Here is a 16,948-nt window from a genome sequence, read left to right as displayed (position 1 = left end):
GCCATAGTTTTCATTCTTATTTTTTTATTCTTAAGGTCCGTACACGCTGGGCGATTTTTGCCCAGCGTGTATGGACAGCGATGACTGCTGTCATTGCTGGGGGGAAGCTGCTCACTGCATACACACTGAGTGGCTTACCCTCTGCCCGGCGCTGTCAGCGGGGGTCGGACAGCTTTGCATAGCACAGCAAAGCCATTCATCTGCTGGTAATACCGGCTTTCCTGGCAATGATGCGGGAGCGTGCATCACCACTCACTGATGGGCTGTACACATTGGGGTTTATTCTAGTTCATTCTTTATGACAAAATCCTTCTTAGATGGACAAAACCATGTGCACTTCAGGGGGGCAGATGTAACATGTGCAGACAGAATTAGATTTGGGTGAGTTTTTTTGTTTCTGTGCAGGGAAAATACTGACTGCATGATTTTACACTGCAATATAGATCTCACTTTGAAGAAAAACCCCACCCAAATCTAATTCTCTCTGCACAAGTTACATCTGCCCCACCCGCAGTGCACATGGTTTTGTCCATCTAAGAAGGATTTTGTCAGAAAGAATGAACTAGAATAACCCCCATTGAGTGGATTTGAGCTGAAAGTCACTCAAACTTGGTGTTTTGAGCGGCTTTCAGCTCAAAATCGCCCAGTGTGTATGGACCTTATCTGAAGTGTTTCTTTTTATAATTATAAAAATGTCACACTACCAAATTTTTCAAAACAAAATGGAACTGAACAGACACAAATTCATCGGGGCTTTATATTGGAACCAAAGGCAAGCGCCATACAGTGTGTAATCCGTGATCAAACAAAACTTTCGGGACATCATTATCTACTCTTCGAAGCTGGTGCTGTCTCTTAGCTTTTTCTGAGCGTATCTTCTTGCCATTTGCCATGTTCCTTTCGAGGATATACTATCACTACAGTGTCAATCAGTGCTCAATCAGCACACCTGGACCATGCCAACAAGAAAATACAGGCCTCTTTTACAGTAGGTGGGCGGTTGTATGCTTAGACAGCTCTATTTGGGTGTGGTATGACTGCCTGACAATCTGGATACCGACACTCAGTATACCGACATTAAAATCCTTACTTCCGGCGCTACGATAGGGGGGCGAGAGCAAAGAAGCCCGCCACAGGTTCTGTTCTCCCTCTATGAGGGAGAATAGACCCTGTCAGTCGGGATCCGCCCTGTCTGAGCACCGGCAGTCAGGATTCCGATGTATGTATACTGACTGTCGGGATCCTGATTGTTGGGCAGTCATCCCGCACCCCTATTATTTTTCCTCCAGTTATAGTATGGATGCATATTTATTCATTAACTGAACTCCAGTTACATAAACTCTTAATAATTTGTCTTTATTACGGTTTGTTTCCAATTATAAAATGCAAGGGAATGTACTGGTGCTACATACAGTAAGTAACTGTTGTTCGATAGATATGAGCTCCGTTTTTTGACAGGTTTTTTTTCTTAGACTATATCCCCTTCAGTATAATAAACCTGTGCTGAAATCCCTTAAATTCAGAAAATCATTATTAACCTAATCTATTCTCTCCACTAAACCTCTGTATGCAAAACAATAATGCACAATAAAAGTAATATACACATTTAGTTTTTGTTTGGGGTTCAGATTTAAACTGTTCTTACAACAAAAGTTGAACATCCTCAAATGCAGATGTTAATTGATGAGTGATCTGCAAGTATCTATATAATAAGAGCATGCTTTAATAGTGGTCCAGATTCCATAGTAGATTGCTGCTTCTACAACGATACTTCGAATACCCATTTTCCACGTAAATGCCACCTTTAAATCTCCATAGACGTGTAACAAGATCTGGCCCATTTGCACTTAACCTATAACTGGGTTTTTCCCAGGTCTGCCTCTGGTAGCGATCTGGGTTAGATTCCCATGTAACTGGACTCAATATTGTGGCAATGGTAAAGGGGTGTTTCTCCTTCATACTTCATGGCAGCCATTACATTGGGTTCATCCCTTTCTCTCTCTCAATTAGACAGGTAGTTTTTTCCCCTAGGACCAGACTCCTCCTCTTCCATATCCTATATAACTGAGCACCTCCCCTCTGACCATAGTCTTTTTTCCTGTCTCCTCTATCTGTAAACAGGTAGTTAGGTTAGCTAGTCTCCTATATAAATTCATATACCTGGCAGCGTGGTGATGGCGGTGCCTTACCCTATATATATCCGGGCCGGCGGCATGGATATAGCTCCAGAGATTATGGGTTGGCGGCGCCTATAACCCTGAGAAGTACGGTGCTTTGTTGGACTCACCACGAATATATGTCCGTGTAGCGGTGGCTGGGCGCTCGTGGTGCGGTCCGGAGCGGAGGGAGAGGCAGCAGCAGCATGTCCGCAGTGTTACAGGTCCCGGCGTTTATGTAGCTGTTTAGGAGCAGCAGACGCCGGGGAAGTGACGCGCGGCTTCCGGCGCTCGCGCACGTGTATGAGTTCCACGAGCGGCCGCGTGCGGTTCAAATACCGGAAGTGCCGGTATTTATAGCGCCTGGTCTGCTTTCTGACTCAGAGAAGTCAGTGTACAAGGTGTACGGAGCGCTACACATTATGGAGGATGCCTCTCCTAAACCGAATGTACCGCTGCCCAGGTAAGTCCTCTGTGAGGACTGGTTCTGTTACTTTTTGCTGAGGTTAGGAAAGTTAGTTAGTTCTTTCTTTTTGTCGTTTTAGTGTGCCTGTGATTGCAAAAAAGAACAGAATTTGGGAGAAAAAGAAAAAAGTACTCTCCTTTGTTTGGGGGCACGCTTATCAAAAAGAAAAAATCTTTATGTATTGATTATTTAGTTTAAAATTTAACTTTTAATCAACAATTTTAAAAAAGGCTTATTGGACAGACACACAAATACAAACTACATGCAACATAAATGAGTGGAAAAAAACACTATTGGACTCCAAAAAGTCCCTCCAGCGTTGTGTCGCTGGTAGTATTACGCCACTGTGGGTGGATAATTTACCACTAATGTGGATTAAAGTGATACACTGATTTTCAAAAGAAAAATGCTAGTAGCGAAATGGGTTAATTTCAATGAATGGGTTACATCCAACAAATTGTATGGTGTGTATCCGTAAATATTATCAAATTGCAACAAAACACCATAACAAATTGTTCAGTCGGTAATAATTTGTGACAACAAACATAGAGCTCCAAATGCTATCGGTAAAGACAGGTAACGCAGTGATAGCCACAGCAAGAGAGTGATTTCTACTTCTCATCTGGCAGGGATATAAAGTTCCACGGTGGTGCACACTAAACAATAATGCTTTTTCGACCGACTGGTAATTAGCCCTAAGTCGACACCGTAAGCAGAATGTGTACTCAACCCGCTTTAATGAAGTTATACTGGAGTAGTATAGAGGAATAGCATCTGCTGTCTTTTCCCCATTAAACAGGTGCCCTGTTGACACTGTCAGTGCAGGGTCCAGCCGTTATTTAAATGGGTGGAGATGACAGAGCTAATTAAGAAATGAGTAGGGAGTGTTGTGTCAGCGTGATAGCAAGTCGACTTATGCCTAATGGGCTAGTAGGCTGCTGCTTCCCAGTGTTAAACCATTGGTGGGAAGTGAGCGGTACTCACCATAGGCTGCGTAGAAAATAGATAGTGGAGTATCTTTTTCCACTTGTATGAAGGTATAAGGTGCCCTGTTGACTAATAGTCAGAGCAGGGTCCTGCCGAATCCCCCTTTAGTGTCAAAAATAACTCCTAGCAGAAATATGTGCATGAGATAGGAGATAGAGGGAGAGAGGTAAAGGAAAACGTCTGGGTCTGTTTTTAATAGTTATCAACTCCCATTGCTGAAAGGCATTGGTGGCAGTGATATTAAATACTATGCCTCAGACGTTTTAGAAAGGTTAGCGGGTATCCCCAATATGGCTGTGAACGAGGCCACAAGTGTTAGATCACTAACTGGCTCCAATTAATCTTATGCGCTCAGCATACGTGAAGGGACATTACCGCATTACCGCAAACAAGGGGTGAGAAGAGAGGGCGCAGTGTGGCTAACACTGCTTACCTGCCGCCGGGTAGCTTCTATGTTGTCCTGGTGGATGTCTCCCGACCGGCGCTGAGTAGCGGCGTCAGGTCTCGCCGGCGCCGGATGTGGTCTGAGAGAAAAAAGAAAGAGCAGACAGCTGTTTCGCTCCGATAGCGAGCTTCGTCAGTGCTGACGAAGCTCGCTATCGGAGCGAAACAGCTGTCTGCTCTTTCTTTTTTCTCTCAGACCACATCCGGCGCCGGCGAGACCTGACGCCGCTACTCAGCGCCGGTCGGGAGACATCCACCAGGACAACATAGAAGCTACCCGGCGGCAGGTAAGCAGTGTTAGCCACACTGCGCCCTCTCTTCTCACCCCTTGTTTGCGGTAATGCGGTAATGTCCCTTCACGTATGCTGAGCGCATAAGATTAATTGGAGCCAGTTAGTGATCTAACACTTGTGGCCTCGTTCACAGCCATATTGGGGATACCCGCTAACCTTTCTAAAACGTCTGAGGCATAGTATTTAATATCACTGCCACCAATGCCTTTCAGCAATGGGAGTTGATAACTATTAAAAACAGACCCAGACGTTTTCCTTTACCTCTCTCCCTCTATCTCCTATCTCATGCACATATTTCTGCTAGGAGTTATTTTTGACACTAAAGGGGGATTCGGCAGGACCCTGCTCTGACTATTAGTCAACAGGGCACCTTATACCTTCATACAAGTGGAAAAAGATACTCCACTATCTATTTTCTACGCAGCCTATGGTGAGTACCGCTCACTTCCCACCAATGGTTTAACACTGGGAAGCAGCAGCCTACTAGCCCATTAGGCATAAGTCGACTTGCTATCACGCTGACACAACACTCCCTACTCATTTCTTAATTAGCTCTGTCATCTCCACCCATTTAAATAACGGCTGGACCCTGCACTGACAGTGTCAACAGGGCACCTGTTTAATGGGGAAAAGACAGCAGATGCTATTCCTCTATACTACTCCAGTATAACTTCATTAAAGCGGGTTGAGTACACATTCTGCTTACGGTGTCGACTTAGGGCTAATTACCAGTCGGTCGAAAAAGCATTATTGTTTAGTGTGCACCACCGTGGAACTTTATATCCCTGCCAGATGAGAAGTAGAAATCACTCTCTTGCTGTGGCTATAACTGCGTTACCTGTCTTTACCGATAGCATTTGGAGCTCTATGTTTGTTGTCACAAATTATTACCGACTGAACAATTTGTTATGGTGTTTTGTTGCAATTTGATAATATTTACGGATACACACCATACAATTTGTTGGATGTAACCCATTCATTGAAATTAACCCATTTCGCTACTAGCATTTTTCTTTTGAAAATCAGTGTATCACTTTAATCCACATTAGTGGTAAATTATCCACCCACAGTGGCGTAATACTACCAGCGACACAACGCTGGAGGGACTTTTTGGAGTCCAATAGTGGTTTTTTCCACTCATTTATGTTGCATGTAGTTTGTATTTGTGTGTCTGTCCAATAAGCCTTTTTTAAAATTGTTGATTAAAAGTTAAATTTTAAACTAAATAATCAATACATAAAGATTTTTTCTTTTTGATAAGCGTGCCCCCAAACAAAGGAGAGTACTTTTTTCTTTTTCTCCCAAATTCTGTACTTTTTTACTCTCAGGGGTGCACCTCCACAAGAGTGATTTATTCAATTATTCAATAACACCTTTTTTTGTTATTGTGGAACTTATACTACTGTATACTACATTATAAACGTCATATGTGATTTTGTAAACATACGGGTGCAACTTGTGCAGAGGTCCTCCAAACTTCCCCATACCCCATCTCCATATTGCAAAAAAGAAGTCAGCCAAGAAAAGAGTGGATAAAATATGCCCTGAATGTGACAAGTCATTTATTGGGGAGGATGTTTTGTGTAGAAACTGTTTGCAGAAGAAAGAAACCGCTTCAGTATCTAATCAAATCGCTGAACTTAGAGAATGGATGGAAAAGAATTTTGTGTCAAAGAAGGAGTATTCTAGCAGCAAGAGGTCTAGGTCTCAGACCAGTTTAGACCTGGATGATGATGATGGTGGTTCAGTTGTTTTGGGTTCGGATGATAATGATGATGGTGGTTCTACTGCTGAGTCAGGTGAAATCACTGAGGAAGAGCGGTTATTTGATCTAGGTTTAGTAGAGGTGGTGTTAAAGAACCTCTACAAAACTCTTAATTACAAGCAACCAGTAAAAACAGAGTTGGATACGTTGTTTGAGGACAGATCAAGGAAGGGCCGGTGCTTTCCGGTCCATAAAGTTGTTAAAGACATCTTAGCCAAGGAATGGAGTAATGTAGATAAACGAGTGGGTTCCTTTAAAAGGTTCGAGAAGATGTTCCCTATTGAGGATGAGGACTTTTTAAAATGGAGTAACATCCCTAAAATAGATGCAGCGGTTGCCGAGGTTACCACTCGTACAACCATACCACTGGAGGACGGTGCGTCCTTAAAAGACCCTATGGAAAAGAAAATGGAAAGTGCGTTAAAGCGGTTACATATATCCACAGCGGTGACAAGGAAGTCAGGTGTAGCCATAGCCTCACTTTCTAGAGCATTGAGAATTTGGTGTGCAACATTGCAGGATGACCTGCAGGACAGAGCGTCTCGTGACCAGATGAGTAAAAGTCTGGCACAGATTCAGATGGCCGTAGACTATGTCTGTGAGGCATCGCTAGATGCGTTGGATTTCTCTGCCAAGTCTCTAACATCAGGAGTGGTGGCCAGAAGGGCCCTTTGGCTAAAATCTTGGGCGGCAGATTCGCACTCCAAGAATAAATTGGCGACACTTCCATACGAAGGATCCTTTCTATTCGGAAGTAAGCTTGACCTCATGATTCAAAAAAATGTCGGGTGGCAAATCCGTAAGGTTGCCTCAAGACAAAAGGGGCAGATTTCAATCATACTCCAACATTCAGTCATATAGACAAGCTAGATCTTACAGGCCAGGTAGGCCGTTTCGCGATCGGTATACTTCAGGTACAACGCGAGCATTTTTTCGCCAATACATCAAAAAGAGAGGTGAGCGTTCTGGCGCAAGTCAAAAACAGTGACGCCAGAGGTCCCATGGAGCAAATTCCAGTAGCAGGAAGGCTGTTGGAGTTTGCTCATATATGGGTACAAAACATTACGGACGAATGGGTGCTAGAGATAGTAACACAAGGTTACCGTTTGGAGTTCCTTTTAAAGCCAAGGTTGGCAAAATATTTGAGTTCCAGAGTGCCTCTGCAGGAGTCAGAAAAAGAGGTTTTAAGATTGAGCTTGCAAGCTCTTATCGTCACAAATGCGGTCGAAAAAGTCCCAGAGATAGAAAGGGGACTAGGCTATTACTCCCGTCTGTTTGTAATAAGCAAGGTGTCAGGCGGATTCAGAACTATTCTCGACTTAAGAAGTTTGAACGATCGCCTAAGAAAGAAAAAGTTCCATATGGAGACAACCAAATCGATTTTAATGGGGATCAGAAAAGACGACTACCTAGTAGCAATCGATCTGAAAGACGCATATTTTCACATCCCAATCTTCCCAGGCGACAGAAGATATCTAAGATTTGCCATAGGAGACAGTCATTTTCAGTTCACATGCCTGCCGTTCGGCCTCACCTCATCCCCCAGGGTCTTCACAAAGGTTCTGGTGGTTCTAATAGAAAGATTAAGAAGACAGAAAATCTCTTTATGGGCGTATCTGGACGACATACTGATCGCAGCACGCTCCGTAGAAGAATGTGTAGTCGCACGAGATTACACTATCAAATTTCTTCAAGATCACGGGTGGATGATCAATTACGAAAAGAGCCGACTCATTCCTTCCCAAAGCATTCAATTCCTAGGCATCCTGGTGGACACGGTGTCTTACCAAATATCCCTCTCAGAAAGAAGATGCGAAAAGATCCAGCAGTTGGTCACACTTATCGACAGCGACCCTCGCATATCCCTAAGGACTGCAATGAGTTTACTGGGGATGATGGCCTCAGCAGTAGATATAACTCCTTGGGCAAGATGGAGGATGAGGCCACTTCAATGGTTCCTTCTAAGATTCTCCAGAAGCCACATGTCATTAGACCAGTTAATAAAAATCCCAGAGGCAGTAAGAAGATCTCTGGTATGGTGGAGCCACAAACAGCTGAGAGAAAGGAAAAGGGCACTAGAAAGCCCGACGTTCGTAGTGATAACTACGGATGCCAGCTCCTCCGGTTGGGGAGCACACGGGTTAGGCAAATCGTGCCAAGGAAGGTGGTCGTTGCTAGAAAAGAAATGGTCTTCAAATCACAGAGAATTGAGGGCAGTGTGGCAGGCGATGAAATTCTTCGCGGAAGACATCAAAGAAAGACACCTTCGCGTGTTTTCAGACAACATCACAACGGTCTCTTATATCAACCGCCAAGGGGGTACAAGAAGTCGGGTGCTGCTAGACGAAGTAAAAAACATAATGTCTTGGGCCGAGGTAAACCTTCAGTCTATCTCGGCGTTGCATATTCCAGGAGAGGAAAACCAGGTGGCAGACTTCTTGAGTCGCAGTACATTAGTTCCAGGCGAATGGGAACTAAAGCAATCAGTTTTCCAGCTAATAGTAGAACACTTCGGCATGCCAGAAATAGACCTCATGGCATCATCAGTCAACAAAAAAGTCCCTCGATTCTTTTCAAGGTACCAGACGAAGGGGTCGTGCGGGATCGATGCCCTGTCGCAGAAGTGGAACTATACCCTAGCTTACATATTCCCGCCCTTCTTCCTCGTGCACAGGGTACTCTGGAAGATCAGGACGGAAAAGTGTCAGGTCATAATAGTCCTACCATTCTGGCCCAGAAGGGCTTGGTTCCCGATGCTGGAGAGTATGGCAATAGCAGAACCTCTGTTTTTGCCAGTGTCACTGGATCTGCTGTCCCAGGGACCAGTCAAGTGCCAAGACCCTCGGCGTGGAAATTGAGAGGCAACAATTGAGAGGGAAGCATTTGTCACCAGAAGTGATTGAAATATTGCTTCAAGCTAGAAAGGTGGGTACTTCTTTACTTTCACGGCGCCAGGCGTACTTCCGGGTTACGCTCGTCACTAATTAAGTTAAATAAACGGAGTTAACGCCATGCCAACATGGATAGTTCATACCTTCACTATCCATGTTGGCATGGAGTTGATTTTAATTAGCGTGGCGAGCGTAGCGAGCCACCGAGCCCGCAGCGTGGGCGAGCGAAGCGAGCCCCGCAAGGGGACTCTGACGCGTGGCGCCATGAAAGTACAGAAGTACCGAAAGGTGTCATCCGATATTTACTACAGGGTCTGGAGGATCTTTGCCAAATGGTCTAAAGGGAAGTTTCCTAAAGCAAACATATCGCATGTGTTACAGTTCCTATGTAATGGTTTAAGCAAGGGATTGGCAGGATCTACCCTAAAGGTGCAAACATCAGCATTAAGTGTGCTATTGGATCGTAAGCTTGCTGATCATAGTCTGATAAGGAGATTCTTTCAGGCTATCAAAAGGATTCGCCCGAGAATTCGGTCTATGATTCCACAATGGGATCTTAATCTGGTCCTGAATGGTCTCATGTCAGCGCCATTTGAGCCATTGGACAGAGCGAACCTCAAATTCATGACGTGGAAGGTAGCCTTCCTGGTGGCGATCACCTCGGCTAGAAGGGTCGGAGAGCTTCAAGTGTTGAGTATACAGGATCAATATCTCAACATTTTTCCGGACAAAGTAGTCCTAAAGACTAAACATTCCTTTTTACCAAAAGTGGTGTCATCTTTTCATTTAAATCAAGAGATCATATTACCATGTTTTTATCCAAATCCGACGGATAAGAGAGAAGAAAGGTTACACACGTTGGATGTGGTTAGAGCTATTAAAATTTATTTGGACAGGTCTGCAGCGTTCAGACAATCGGTAAATTTGTTTGTGATTCCGCAAGGGGCGAAGAAAGGATTCGTGCCTGCAAAACAAACAATTTCGAGATGGCTTAAAGACGTAATTTCTTTTTCCTACAAGAAAGTGGGCCGTCCAGTCCCTGAAGGTATCAAAGCACACTCAACACGGGCAATGTCGGTGTCTTGGGCAAGAGAGGCAAATGTGTCAGCCAGAGAGATATGTCAGGCAGCCACATGGTCATCTTTACACACATTTTCTAAACACTACGCCCTGGATGTGGCGGAAGTGCGGTTTGGAGGTTAAGTCCTGAGGCAAGCCTTGGCCTAAGGTATTGTATGCCCTCCCTACTGCTTTGGTACATCCCAATGTAATGGCTGCCATGAAGTATGAAGGAGAAAGCAAGGATTATACTTACGATAATACCTTTTCTTCGGAATACTTCATGGCAGCCTATATTTTTTTTTAGCCCTCCCTGTTTCTGTTTTTTCCCTAGGATCTGGGCGGAGACATTCAAAAGACTATGGTCAGAGGGGAGGTGTTCAGTTATATAGGATATGGAAGAGGAGGAGTCTGGTCCTAGGGGAAAAAACTACCTGTCTAATTGAGAGAGAGAAAGGGATGAACCCAATGTAATGGCTGCCATGAAGTATTCCGAAGAAAAGGTATTATCGTAAGTATAATCCTTGCTTTCTTATGGAAATGTCATTATAAAGCTTAAAACTGGCTCCCAGATTAAACAACATAGCATATATTAAAGAAAATCTTAGATTTTGGAGTGAAATTAGAAAATCAAGTAAGGCAGTATTACTCATCCATTACAAATCAAGTAGTGTCTCGTAAATAGTATTTATTGTGTCTAAGATGTATATATCCATAGTAAAGTATTTATTAATACAATAAAAACAGGAGTGGTAAAAATATCAATAACAATTACTGCATATATTTAATTAATGTCAGCAATTACTGCAAATATAAACATGATTAAATAATTGTCAAAAAGCAAGACAGGTACTTCTGTACTTTCACGGCGCCAGCATGGCGCCGCGCGTCAGAGTCCCCTTGCGGGCCACGCTAATTAAAATCAACTCCATGCCAACATGGATAGTGGAGGTATGAACTATCCATGTTGGCATGGCGTTAACTTAGTTTATTTTACTTAGTTAGTGGCGAGCGTAACCCGGAAGTACGCGCGGCGCCATGCTGGCGCCGTGAAAGTAAAGAAGTACCGCAAGACATCCAAAGTACCTGTAAATTGGCACACAAGTGTATAGGCGGAGTGGCATTCAATAGCTCACTATTATAATGTGGGTATTTGGAAGTTCACTTAAATCCACTTAGCCCTTAATTTGGCTGTCTAAACTATTACCAGTTTCATTTTGGAACAATCACACTTGTATTCTATTTAACAAGTACTCTTTTAGAACAATTGCCCATCGATTTGTTTTATTAGGTACTATGTTATATAAATCTAAACTTACTGTAAAGCTTCATGCAAATATAAAAATTAGATAGGGCCTTTATTCTGTGAATTGGGTATTTCTAGTGTACAAGAAATGAAGTTTTGTTTTATATTTTGCATTTAAGTGCTTAATTCTTAAGCTCCGCACACATGGAGCAATTGGTCGCTGAGTGATATATCGCTAACCGACCAAATTGCTGAGTGTCCTGTTTTCATCAGCGACGGTCTCGCCGTACGCCCAGGGACATGGTTGATCAGCGGCCATATCCCCAGCGATTCTGGCTATTGTGTGTACAGTCCTTTAGAATGTATGATAAATTCATTACTACAAGTTGTGAATTTTCCAGATATGGTTCGATTTTAAGATGTTTATATGGTTAAAATTTTTTTATGTTTTCAGTAACAATTTTATTTTATTTTAAGGTTCCCTTCCAAGATGTCCTTGATTTAGTGCGACCAAGGAAAGTGTTCCTATCACAAGGATTTGCATTCATTCCACATAGAGATATTGTCACAATCATTCTAAATGAGTTCAGAACAAGATTGTCCAGAGCTCTAGCTGTAAGTGAAATTTATTTTATTTGTAACCGCTTTGGCCAAAATAAGCAGCTTCAGATCTCCTCTAGTTTTTTCTGTTTATTCCAAGATCTAAATGTTTTTATACATGTTATAAATATGTTATGCTAGATCCAGAGTGGTTTTGATTTTCATTTTTGACAAATGCTGGAGTGCGTATTCAATCCCTGATGATATTTATTCTTGTAGTAGTAGGCCTGTGTCTGCGTAGGAGACACAGGCCTGATGCTGGCTAGTAGGATTGCAGGAAAGACCTGGCATCAAACCTGGTTACGCTTTTGCTTCCAGGCAACCCAGACGACTCCTCCCCTCGACCCCGCCATAGGCAGCCAACTAGCTTTCAGTTTTAGTTTGGTGCCGGCAGGAGCCAGATGGACCTTTTCTATAGCAGGGGGCTGCTCTAAGCAGCCTTTTTTTTTATGATTTATTTTTATTTGTATCTTATTTTTTAACCTTGGTAGCAGCACTGAGTGTCTGACAGACACCAGCGCTGCTGCTCCATCACCTGACCGCCGGTGCCGCAGCACCACACCTCAGTGAATGACCTTGGCTGTACCTCGGGCACAGCCTCATTGTGGACGCCAGGAACAGGTAATGGCGGCTCCTTGAGCTCGGGGAATCGCCGGCGTGTCTCTATGCATGGAGATGGTAGCGGCTAGGCATCTTCGGCGCAGGGGGCGGCCAGGCTGCACTGACAGCAGGCACCTGGCCCCTCCATCCGCCCAGCTAGACCACCAGGGAAGCAGGCAGCTCCAGTAGCGGGGCCGCCTGATGGCACTGCCGGATTCCCGCTTCTTTATGGGCGCTGTGGGGAGGACATTTTCCCTGGTGGATCTCTGTCAGCAGGGGGAATTGGGATCTGCCCATTAGCCTCTCCCCCGGCCTTTTGGCGCATTTCCTCTTGCAGTCTTCCCAGCAGAGGCTTCCTCCTACCCCAGAGCCTCAGACGCAGAGTGGCTTTGTCCCCAGTCTAGAATTTTGCAGTGCTTCTGGAGAGTTGGGAATGCTGCTCCATGTGCCTCTCCTCCATTGCGGTCAGGTCACATTGTTTTGCTTATACCAGCCTCTGCTGTGGTTATTTGAGCAGTTTGCGCACATTTGCTCTGCATTTGTGTACTGTATATAAGTGTATGCTTCACTTTGACATTAACCCTTTAATTTATAACTGGTTATTCTGCCTGTACTGTCCTATTTAGCGCTGCTGTATCTAGCTAGGATGGGCACGTCTTATGGACTGGCGCTCCAGCATCACTGTTATGTACAGTTTGTGCCGCTAGCTCGTCTATGGCTTATGTGTGAGGTGTGCAGAGTTTCCTCTCAGGAGCTAGCTTGGGCAGTGTCTCTGAGGGCACCAGTGTTACTGCACACTTGCTTACCACCAAACCCCCCCCCCCCCCCCCAACACACACACACCCAGCTGCACCAAATATCTATTTTCGTGGGTCCATGCAAATGGTGCGGGGCATTTTTGCCATTTCTTAAATCTGCAGACCCGCAAAATGCCACGTTTCCGTGCCAAGGGGGCAGGGCTTGGTGAAATCAGCCTCGTCCCGACCCCTGACTTTCTGAGCTTCTCCCGGAGAGGAGAAAAAAAAAGTATGTGTTACTGTCATGTACAGCTGGTTTGTCCCCTCGGGAGTGCAGGATGACTGTTAAGCCAGAGAGAGTGGACTCCTGTGCCCTGTTTACCTCACCTCTATATTCAGGTGTCAGGTTACACATTACTACTCCTACCAGCCCTAGGCTTTTGCTAGCAGCATGATTGCCATGTGCCTTGTAGGGAAGAGGGTCAGTTTCAGTTCACTCTGACTTAACCCTTTGTTTGTGGCTTTGTCTCCCCCCTGGCCACACTTAAATGCTGCTACAATGAGGCTGTTAAAATAAGCTTGTTTTATTTGCTCTGTGATGATCATAGTTACATAGTAGGTAAGGGCAAGGCTGAATAAAGACTTGCCTCCATCTAGTTCAACCTAGGTTCATAATCGGTTATCCCTTGTTGTATAGTATGTTAAAGACAGATTGTTTCTTATTTGTACCCATGGATGTTTTTAACCAATACATTTTTATCCAACCTTATTTTAAACGTATTTGTGTCTTTTTCTTCCAGATAAACAAAATCTTTTTAATTCTAATCTAAACTCATGTCCTAGACTACTTTCTAGCAGAAAAAAGGGAGTTTGACAGTTCCTTATATTGGCCCCTGATATATTTGTACATGTTGAGCATGTCCCCCCTTAAACGTCTCTTCTCTAGTGTAAATAGTCCCAAATTGCTTAATCTCTCCTCGTAGCTTAAATTCTCCATCCAGCTTATAAACTTAGTTGCTCTTCTTTGGATTTTTTTTAATTCTGTCATGTCCTTTTTATAGTGTGGGGGCCCAGAATTGTCCTCCGTATTCGAGGTGAGGTCTAAACAATGCTTTGTACAGTAGCATAATTACTTTTGAATCCCTAGTTTCAATGCCCCTTTTAATACATGCTAGAATTTTGTTGGCATTTTTTGTTGCTATATTACATTGAGCACTACACCCCAGTTTGTTGTCTGTTTGGACTCCTAGATCCTTTTCAAGTACTGAATTACCCAATGCCTCCCCGCTAAGGTTATACCTAGCACACTGGTTATGTCTCCCAAGGTGCATAACCTTGCATTTATCCACATTGAACCTCAACTTTTTTGCCGAATCTAGCTTGTCAAGATCATTTTGAAGCGTGGTGACATCTTCTGATGATTTAATAACTCTGTTCAGTTTTGTGTCATCTGCGAAGATGGATACATTGCTGAGTAACCCCATCCCAATATCATTAATAAAAATGTTAAATAAAATGGGCCCTAGAACCGAACCCTGTGGAACTCCACTTAGTGCTGGTATCATATTTGATACGGCACTGTTCACAACCATTCTTTTTTCTCTATTACACAACCAGTTCCCTACCCATCTACAGATGTTTTAAATCCTTCAAATATTTGACCCACTATTGATGTTAAGCTCACAGATCCGTATTTAGCTGAATCCATCCTTTTCCCTTTTTTTAATATTGGCACTACCTCTACTATTCTCCAGTCTTTTGGTACCAAAAGACTCTCTCTCTTCTCTTCTCTTGGCCTCAGTGGACTACCTCTCCCACCCACATCCAAGGACACTCCCTCGATCTCGTCTTCTCTCGCTCTTGTTCCCTTACTGACTACACTATCTCGGCTTTTCCTCTTTCTGACCATCACCTCATCTACTTCTCCCTCACTGCTTCCCCCCCTCCCAAGCGCATTGTCTCACGGCATAACGTCAACACACTTGATCTTGCTGCCTTCTCAAACACGCTGTGTCCTCTTCTCGCACCAATCGCCCTCATGTCCTGCCCGAACCTCGCCGCCTCCCTCTATAATGACACCCTATATTCGGCATTGGACTCTGCCTGCCCTCCCTCCTCTATCCCCCTTCGATGCTCCAACCCCCAACTGTGGCACTCGCCTATCACCCGATTCCTTAAAAAGTGCTCTCGCACTGCTGAGCGCTTCTGGAAGAAATCACACTCCCTTGCAGATTATCTCCATTTCAAATTCATTCTTTCCTCCTTTAGCTCTGCCCTTGCTCTGGCCAAGGAATCCTACTTTAAGTCCCTCATCCTTTCCCAATCATCCAATCCCCGCAGGCTCTTCGCCACCTTCAACTCCTTGCTCTCCCCCCCTTCTCCAGCTCTTCCGTCCTCCATCGTAGCCGCTGATTTTGCTACCTACTTTTCAACCAAAATCTCCTCTCTCAGGACTGCCATCACTGCTGCCATGACCTCACCCTCTCCCTCCTCCCCTCCTACATCTCCACTCCCCTCCTTCCAACCCCTGTCCTCATTTTACCCCACCACTGTTGCTGAAGTCCACTCTATCCTTCAGTCCGCTTCTCCCTCCACCTGCCCGCTTGATCCTATCCCCTCCAATATTATCCTTCGTCTCAGTCCGTCAGTCTGCTCTCACCTGGCTCACCTCTTTAATCTTTCCCTATCCTCTGGGATCTTCCCGTCCTCCTTCAAACACGCTCTTGTCTCCCCAATTCTCAATAAAACAAATCTCGACCCCAACTCTCCATCCAACTACAGGCCCATCTCCCTCCTCCCTTTTGCCTCCAAGTTCCTAGAACGCCTGACCTATAATCGTCTCCTAAGCCACCTTACTGCTAACTCCATTCTAGACCCCCTCCAATCTGGGTTCCGCCCTTAACATTCCACTGAAACTGCCCTGACCAAAGTCACTAACGATCTACTATCGGCTAAATCCAAAGGCCTCTTCTCTATCCTCATCCAGCTTGATCTGTCGGCTGCCTTTGACACTGTTGACCACCCTCTCCTGCTCAACACCCTCCGCTCCTTTGGCATCACTGGCACGGTCTTCTCCTGGTTCACCTCATACCTCTCCGATCGCTCCTTCTCCGTCTCCACTTCGAGCTCCTCCTCTCCTACTACCCCGCAGCCAGTCGGTGTTCCCCAAGGGTCAGTCCTTGGCCCTCTCCTCTTCTCCCTCTACACCACCTCTCTAGGCACCCTCATCAGCTCCTATGGTTTCCATAACCACCTTTATGCTGATGATACCCTAATCTATCTCTCCTCCCCGACCTATCCCCATCACTCCTGTCCAAGGTCTCCGAATGCCTCATGGCCATCTCAGCCTGGATGACCCAACGCTTCCTGAAACTAAACATGGCTAAAACTGAACTTCTAATCTTCCATCCCCCGAACATCCCCTCTTCTCCCACTTTTTCCATCAGCATTGGTGAAACCGAGATCACCTCCACCGACCAAACGCGCTGCCTCGGTGTCACCATTGACTCCTCCCTCTCTTTCACCCCCCACATTCGTGGTCTCTCACAGTCTTGCCGCTTTCACCTATGCAACATTTCACGCATCAGACCATTCCTCTCCACTGACGTGACCAAAATTCTCATTCATTCTCTTGTCATCTCCCGCCTTGACTACTGCAACATCCTTCTTTCTGGGCTACCTCTCACCCGCCACGCACCTCTCCA

The 16,948-nt window shown here is 44.8% G+C and overlaps 1 protein-coding gene across 6 annotated transcripts in view; it reads left to right on the top strand.

Annotated features, from left to right (window-relative positions):
- Positions 1 to 16,948, top strand: part of PRIM2 (DNA primase subunit 2) — a 114,988-nt gene that overhangs the window by 29,078 nt on the left and 68,962 nt on the right. For 5 of the 6 annotated variants that reach the window (XM_083177279.1, XM_083177275.1, XM_083177274.1 and 2 more), the window contains exon 7: positions 11,785 to 11,922. The exons of the other annotated variant lie outside the window; for it this stretch is intronic. In XM_083177279.1, coding sequence (XP_083033405.1) covers positions 11,785 to 11,922 — 138 coding nt within the window. The remainder of the gene's footprint in view (positions 1 to 11,784; positions 11,923 to 16,948) is intronic. 6 annotated transcript variants of the gene reach the window in all.

This window comes from Crinia signifera, chromosome 3, assembly GCF_055691185.1.
Source record: "Crinia signifera chromosome 3, ASM5569118v1, whole genome shotgun sequence".
NCBI classification, from domain to species: Eukaryota; Metazoa; Chordata; class Amphibia; order Anura; family Myobatrachidae; genus Crinia; species Crinia signifera.
This window is presented reverse-complemented; position numbering and strand designations above follow the sequence as displayed.